Raw genomic sequence first — 7,818 nt, 5'->3', positions numbered from 1 at the left:
AGGTATGGCACAAAAGAGGAAATAGGAAAAAATCCAAGTTTGGAATTAATCACAAATATAAATGGATAAAAGCCATTGATTAATAGAGCATCATCTTTTCTAAAATGCAGGTATAATAAGCCGTAGCTAGTCTGGCTCAGTGGATAGAGCACCAGCCCACAGACTGAAGGGTCTCAGGTTCGATTCCAGTCAAGGGCATGTACCTCGGTTGCAGACAGAGGCAACCAATCGATGCGTCTCTCTCACATTCTCTCTCTCTGTCTCCCCACAAACACTCTCTCTAAAAATCAATGGAAAAATATCCTTGGGTGAGGATTAACAACAACAAAAAATGCAGGTGGAATAAGCTGCCTATTAGAGACACACTCATACTATAGAAAGGCTGAAACTGAAGATGTGAAAACATGTAAGTCCAAAGGAATTTATTAGAAAAAAAAAACTGAATCACATAATAAGGATAGAAAGTATACCACCAAGAACACATAACCGTTCTAAGCTTGTACTCAATGGCAGTCTCAAAATGTAAATAAAAATAGGTAAAATTACAAGGAAAAATTTTAAAATCTACTGTCAAAGGGAGATTTTAACAAAATTACCTCAGTAATTGATAAAAAATGGGCATCCCCTAAAAACAATAAGGATATAGAAGATTTGAAAAATAAAAATATAACAAGCTTGATCTAATGTACTAGTATATGTGTGTATAGACTATCATATACAGATAATATATTATCTGTTATAGTGTATCTATTATATCTATTTTAGGTACTATATGATCTATTCTATACATGGATATCTATTATACATAGATATTATATTCATACTATTATATGCAAACTAGATAATACATGTACTTCATAGATAACCCTATATAATAAAAGCATAGTATGCAAATTGTCCCCTCGACCAGGAGTTGTCTGGGAGTTCGATCAGGGGGCAGGGCTGGCCAGGGGAAGGGAGGGAGTACCCGCTGGCAGCCAGCAGCCAGCAGCCGGCAGCCGGCAACAGCTAGGGACCCTACCAGTGCACAAATTTCATGCACTGGGCCTCTAGTATATTTATTATAGATATTCTAATATATGTAGATACATCTGAAGTAGGTATAACAAAATTTTAAGATTTTATAAACCTGGGAAGTAGACACAAGGATATTTGGTATGCTATTCTCCATAGTTTTCTCACACTTGACATATTTTGTAATAAGTTTTTTAATTAATAATTATCACAGGAAAGTCTGAAATGGAGCACAAAGGCTCTGTTTTGGTCTCCACAGATGCTGACAGAGAAGAACGACCGAGGAGCTGAGATGTTTCCCCTTTCACAAAATTTCCATCAGAAGTAGTGTCACTAGCAAGGAAACACCCTAGCAACTGGGATGGGGAGGAAATCAGACTAAGAATATACCCAAGTAAGGTGGGTATCCTATATAATCCTATATAATAAAAGCCTAATAGGCAAATCGACCGAACAGTGGAACAACCGGTTGCTATGATGCACACTGACCACCAGGGGGCAGACGCTCAATGCAGGAGCTGCCCCATGGTGGTCAGTGCGCTCCCACAGGGGAAGTGCTACTCAGCCAGAAGTCGGGCGGTGGCAGCACTAAGGAGCAGGGAGCCGGCTTCTGGCCTGTGGGAGCACTGCTCAGCCGGAAGCCGGGCTCATGGCTGGCAGGCACAGTGGTGGTGGCGGGAGCCTCTCCCGCCTCCGCTGCAGGCGGGCAGTAAGGAGTGAGGGGTCCCAGACTGTGAGAGGGCACAGGCCGGACTGAGGATCCCCCCAACTCCCCAGTGCATGGACCTCGTGCACCGGGCCTCTAGTAGTATATATTCAGGCAGAGATTGTCATCTCTATTTTCTCTGCAACATAAATGAGAAAGGAAAATCACACTTGAAAGAAACAAACTAACAAAAACACAGGAGGGTAAACCTGGTCCCTGCTCCTCCTTCGTGGCCAGAGGCAGATGTTTGATCTGGGGGTGCAGGAGACAGCATGTGAGGCTAAACTGGAAGGGTCCTCCGCGTGCCGGGTTTCTGTCTTCTTTGCGTCGCCCGGCCCTCTGCACGTCGCTGCCTGACATCATTTGATTCTCCCATTCTCGAGCTAAGGCTGGCCCTTCCCAAAGCCAAACGGAGAGAGCCTCAGACTCTCCTTCCTCCTTGTTACAGCTCCTTTAGTGCCTAGTGTCCTACACAAAAGGCTGCTTTTGAATATGTGTCCCCTGCCCCGCGGGTGTGGCTCAGGTGGTTGAGTGTCGTCCCCTGCACCAAAAGGTGACCAGGTCGATTCCTGGTCAGGTCACAAGCCCAGGTTAGGGCTCGATCCCCATTAGGGGGTGAGCAGGAGGGAGCCATTGGTGTTTCTCTCTCACATGGATGTTTCTCTCTCAATAAAAACATATTTTTAAAGATGCCTCCCCAACACTGTTAAAAGACACATTAAAACACGAGTAAGGTTAAACCATATGTGCAGAGATGCACATTTGGGTTATAAAGAAGCATGAGGAACTTGTATGCATGCATATAAGCATAACCAATGGACATAAGACACTGGGGGATGGGGGAGGCTAGGGGACTGTCTTGGGCGGGGGGAAAAATGGACACATATGTAATATCCTTTGTAATAAATAATAAAAAAAAAATATTCAACTTAAAAAAAAAAAAGAAGCATGAGGAAGTTGATTTGTGTCCATTTTTAAAAAACTTTTTTATTGTTGCTGTTAATCCTCACCCGAGGATATTTTCCCACGGATTTTTCTCTTTTAGAGAGTGGAAGGGAGAGAGGGAGGGAGGGAGACAGGGTGGGAGAGAGAGGGCGAAACATTGATGTGAGAGAGACACATCGATTGGTTGCCTCCCACACGTGCCCAGGCTGGGACAGGGGATTAAACCTGCAATCCAGGTACATGCCCTTGACCGAAATCGAACCCACGACCCTTCAGTCCATGGTCTGACGTTCCTAACCACTGAGCCAAACTGGCTAGGGCTGTGTCTATTGTCTTAAAAATACGTTTTTATTTATTTCAGAGAGAGGTAGGGAGAGGGAGAGAGAGACAGACACATCAATGATGAGAGAGAATCATTGCTCCGCTGCCTCCTGCACGCCTCGCACTGGAATCGAGTGCACAACCTGGGCATGTGCCCTGACTGGGAATCAAAGGTCGATGGTCAACCACTGAGCCACACAGGCCGGGCACTGTGTGTCCGTGTTTATCCTTACAATAAAAGCAAGCATGGCGGTGACTCTTGGAGGGAGCAAGGGGACTGTGATTGAGGTGGCACAGATGGAAACCTCTGGGTGGCTGGAGATCTATTTCTTAATACAAGGGGTGATTGCAAGAGCGTTTGTCTCATAATGTATTTGCTTTACAGTGGTTTTCAGCTGGTGGGTTTTACCTTATAATAAAAATACTTTTATTGTTATGTCCCCTGAATGAATGATGGATGGATCTAGGCATTGAGTTGCTAGCATCAAAAAAGAAAGACAACCAGACACTGTGCCCCATGAGGGGAGTGCACGCCACCGCCTGTGAAGCAGTCTTGCCCAATATCGCACCTGAACCTGGTCAAACCTCTAGGTCCAACTTCAGTCGAAAGGACAGAGGAGCACTTTAAATGACACCCCAGGGACATATCATCAGCCCCCTCCAGACTGGGGGAAACTGCAGGACAAATGAGGGGAGAGGAGCGGTTCTGCCGCAGAACATGTCGGTTAAAACAGACTCAAAAGACATGCCCACCCATCACAATATGTGGACTTGATGTGACTCCTGCTTTTAAACAAATAAATTGTAAGCAAACATTTCTAACATTTCTAAACAACTGGAGATTTGAACACTCATGGGATATCTGATGACGTTAAAAGCTCTTGTTAAGGGCCCTGGCCGGGTGTCAGTTGGTTAGAGCATCGATCATCCCAATATGCCAAGGTTGTGGGTTCGATCCCCAGTCAGGGCACATACAAGCAGCAACCAATGAATAAAGTGGAACAACAAATTGATGTCTCTCTCTTTCTCCTTTCCTCTCTTAAAATCATAAATAAAACATTTTTTAAAAATCTTGTTAATGGAGCCCTAGCTGGTTGCTCAGTGGTTAGAGCGTTGGCCTAAGGACTGAAGGGTCTCGGGTTTGATTTCGGTCAAGAGCACGTACCTGGGTTGCAGGCTCGATCCAGGGTCAGGTGGGTGCAGGAGGCAACTAATCGATGCGTCTCTCTCACACCGTGTGTTTCTCTCTCTCTGTCTCTGCCCCTCCCTTCCACTCTCTCTAAAAGTCAGTGGAAAAAATATCCTCAGTTGAGGGTTAACAACAACAACAAATCTTGTTCATGGATATGGGTGTAGGTGAAACAAGATGGGCCATAAATTTATAATTGTTGAATCTTATTATACTATTGATTATTTTCCATACTTTATCTTTGCTTCTTTAAAAACAGCATTCTGGAGTATAATTTACATATTGATAAAATTCACCAGTTGTAAGTATACAATGTAATAACATTGTAAATTTCTAGAGTTGTGCAATCATCACTACAATCCAGCTTTAGAACATTTCCATCATGCTTAGAAAGTTTCACTGAGCCCACTAGTCAATGCCCTTCCCACCCCAGCTGGTACTGGTCTGCTTTCTGCCTCTCTAAATACATATGTCTTTTCTGGACATTTACACTAAACTAGAGGCCCGGTGCATGACATTAATGCACTAGAAGGGGCGGTGAGGGGGGCCCCTTAGCCCAGCCTGCGCCCTCTTGCAGTCCAGGAACCCTTGAGGTATGTCCACCCCTGAAGCCCGGCTCATGGCTGGCGAGCACTCCTACTTCCAAGGCAGCACTAAGGAGCAGCAAGCCCGGCTTCTGGCTGAGTGGCACTCCCCCTGTGGGAGTGCACTGACCACCAGGGGGCAGCTCCTGCGTTGAGCATCTGCCCCCTGGTGGCCAGTGCATGTCATAGCGACCGGTTGTTCTGCCGTTTGGTCGATTTGCATATTAGGGTTTTATTACATAGGATGGGATCATACGACATGTACTCTTCTGATACTCTCTCTGTTAATGTGCACTTGACATTTTCCATAATGAAAACAATTTTGTTGACTTGAATGATGACTTGTTTGCATAGCATTTTGTGTTTGTAAAGTGCTTTCATAAACCAGCTGAGTAAGGCAGGGGAACATTTGTCACCAATTTTACAGATGAGGAAACAGACTCAGAGGGCTTAGGGCACCTGACCCAGGTCCCAGAGCTAATTAGTAACTGAACTAACTGAACTGGGACTCGATTCTGGCCTCCTGTCACCTGGAGATACTCCTCCCTGCCCCAGCCCCCACCCCCACCCCCCATCATGCTGCCTCACTAGACTGCCCACCGCCCTTGGTTCCCCAGCCCATCACTTAATGAAGGTGAAGGAGGTGGCCCATCAAGTCATCTGGCACATGCGGCTTCCTTCCTGAAGGTCATGTGTGAGGGGCTGGTGGGGGCACTTTTGTCCCAGGGTTTGTGTATCTGTGGCTGTGCCCAGGAGTGGACAGAAATATCCTGAAATCTCTCCGCCTTCTCTTTGTGTCTTTGTATTTTAAAACATTATTTTTTGTTATTTTATTTATTTTTTTAAATATATTTTTATTGATATCAAAGAGGAAGGGTGAGGAAGAGAGAGAGAGAGAGAGAAACATCAATGATGAGAGAGAATCATTGATCGGCTGCCTCTTACACACTCCACACTGGGGATCGAGCCTGCAACCCGGGCATGTGCCCCACGGGAATCGAACCGTGATCTCCTGGTTCATAGGTCAACACTCAACCACTGAGCCACGCCGGCCGGGCTAAAACATTATTATTATGTTGAAAACATTCTTATTTTTACGCCTGCTCTGGGACCCTATGCTTTGACATTTTAATCATTATCATTCAGAAGAAACTCCAAGGGTGCTTCCCTCTGGGGAATGAGACTGGGGTCGCAGGCCTCACTTCCCATTGCATGCCCTTTGTTCCATTTGAATTTTCTGTCCTCTATTTGTGTTATTTTTATAATAAAACGAGGGGGGAATCATTATTATTACCAGTGAGCAATGGTGTGTTTGCCTGTCTCCCTGAAGATCCTACTTCTACCAGCTTCTTAGGATTGAGCAGATTACAAAGTGCTGCCAAATGTAACTTATTTAATCCACTCTTTCACTCAACAATAGGAATGCGTCCTATGTTCCAGGCACAAAATTAGAAGCTGGGGATACAGCAGTGAAGCAAACAGATAAAAAGTCCTGCCTTCCTGGGACTTACATCCTACCGGGTGTAGAAAGATTTACAACAAAATTAATAAATGACATGGGACGTGAGAAAAGGCAAGTCAGGGAAAGATGCTAGAGAATACTGGGGGCAGGAGGCTGTCCTGTTGAAGAGGGTGGTCAGAGAAGGTGACCTGTAAGGCTTGGAGGAGATGAGGGAGTGGCCCAGGGACAAAGGGGACATCTGGGACAAAGGGTCCCAGGGAGCAGGAAATGGAAAGGCTCTAGGCCAGCCTGAGGAGCAGCACGGAGCAGCCTGGCCGCAGAAAGGTCAGCGAGAGTATTTGGGCCGGGGCTACAGCGGTTAGAGAGTCACCGATTGTTGTGCCCAGATCTCAAGGTTCCCAAGAGCCCACCAGGGAGCCAGCGAGTCCGATGCAAAAGCAAAGAGTCATTTATTTCAAACCTAGGTTTGGCTCCCCTGCCACACTCACGATGCAACGGTAAACCCCAGTGGCCTAGAGAGCGAGGCCTGATGGGATTATGGGTTTTATAGTGAGGGCAGGGGAGGGGACTGTGGGCCCCGCCGATTGGCCAGGCGCAAGTCGGGTCTTGTTCATCTCTATGGCGGCACGTCCCTTGATTGTCATTGGTTAGTTCAAAGAAATCCCGGGCGTGGCCAGCAGGGGCCTGGGCTTCCGGGAAGAAGGCACTCTCCTGAGCACATGGTGGCTGCCCCAAAAATGGAGGACCCAGGGCAAGATGGAGGGTGCAGTCCTAGCCCCTCCCAGGGCGAGCCCACATAGGCCCCGCGACGACTCGCCCCTTCACCGATCATGTGGGCTTGGTGGGCCACTGTGTGGTTTTGGTGTTTTTGTTTGTTTTTAAATATGTTTATTGAATTTAGAGAGGAAGAGAGAGGGGGAGAAACATCAGTGATGAGAGAGAATCACGGATCGGCTGCCTCCTGCACACCCCACACTGGGATCAGGCCCACGACCGTGACCTCCTGGTTCATAAGTCGTTGCTCAACCACGGAGCCTCGCCACCTGGGCGGGATTTTGGTTTTTAGCCTAAGTGAGAAGGGAGCCATTGGAGGGTTTGAGCAGAGGGTCATGACCCAGCTAATGTGCTCACAGGGTCAGTGTGGCTGCTGAGTGGGGACCTGACGGGGGCAGGGAAGTGGGGAGCCGGCGAGGAGCCTGCTGAGGGAGGTCAGGGAGGTTTGGGTGAGCATGGCTGCACTGGGGTGGTGGGTGGGTATCAGAATCTGGAAATCTTCACAAGGGAGAGCCGCCTGGGGTTGCCGATGGATTTGAGAGAGAAGAGCCGGGGGTAACTAAGGTTTGGGGCCTGAGAAGCTCGGAGGATGGAGTTGCCTTTGGCTGAGATGGGGAAGACTGGGGAGCAGCGGGGAGCCAAGTGGGTGAGGGGTCCTCCGGGACAAGTTAGAGGTAAGAAGTCCAGGAGGCGGTGCGTTCCCCACGCATGGGTGTGGTCACTCATCCTCTCAGCTCCGCCCCATCTCACAGGTGTGGACACTTGCGCGGGCCCGGCGGGGTCAAATGGCCGCGGGCTGGCGCCCCCTGGCGGGGGAAGGTGA

General features: G+C 47.7%; 1 protein-coding gene across 1 annotated transcript in view; it reads left to right on the top strand.

Moving 5' to 3' along the window:
- The first annotated feature begins 7,584 nt into the window (after positions 1–7,584).
- Positions 7,585–7,818, top strand: part of DNPH1 (2'-deoxynucleoside 5'-phosphate N-hydrolase 1) — a 7,362-nt gene continuing 7,128 nt past the window's right edge. The window contains exons 1-2 of the mRNA XM_006776445.2: positions 7,585–7,641; positions 7,748–7,814. Coding sequence (XP_006776508.1) covers positions 7,585–7,641; positions 7,748–7,814 — 124 coding nt within the window. The remainder of the gene's footprint in view (positions 7,642–7,747; positions 7,815–7,818) is intronic.

The sequence above is a fragment of the Myotis davidii genome, unplaced genomic scaffold (assembly GCF_000327345.1).
Source record: "Myotis davidii unplaced genomic scaffold, ASM32734v1 scaffold167, whole genome shotgun sequence".
NCBI classification, from domain to species: Eukaryota; Metazoa; Chordata; class Mammalia; order Chiroptera; family Vespertilionidae; genus Myotis; species Myotis davidii.
Note: the sequence above shows the minus strand (reverse complement) of the source record. Positions and strands in the feature narration are given on the sequence as shown.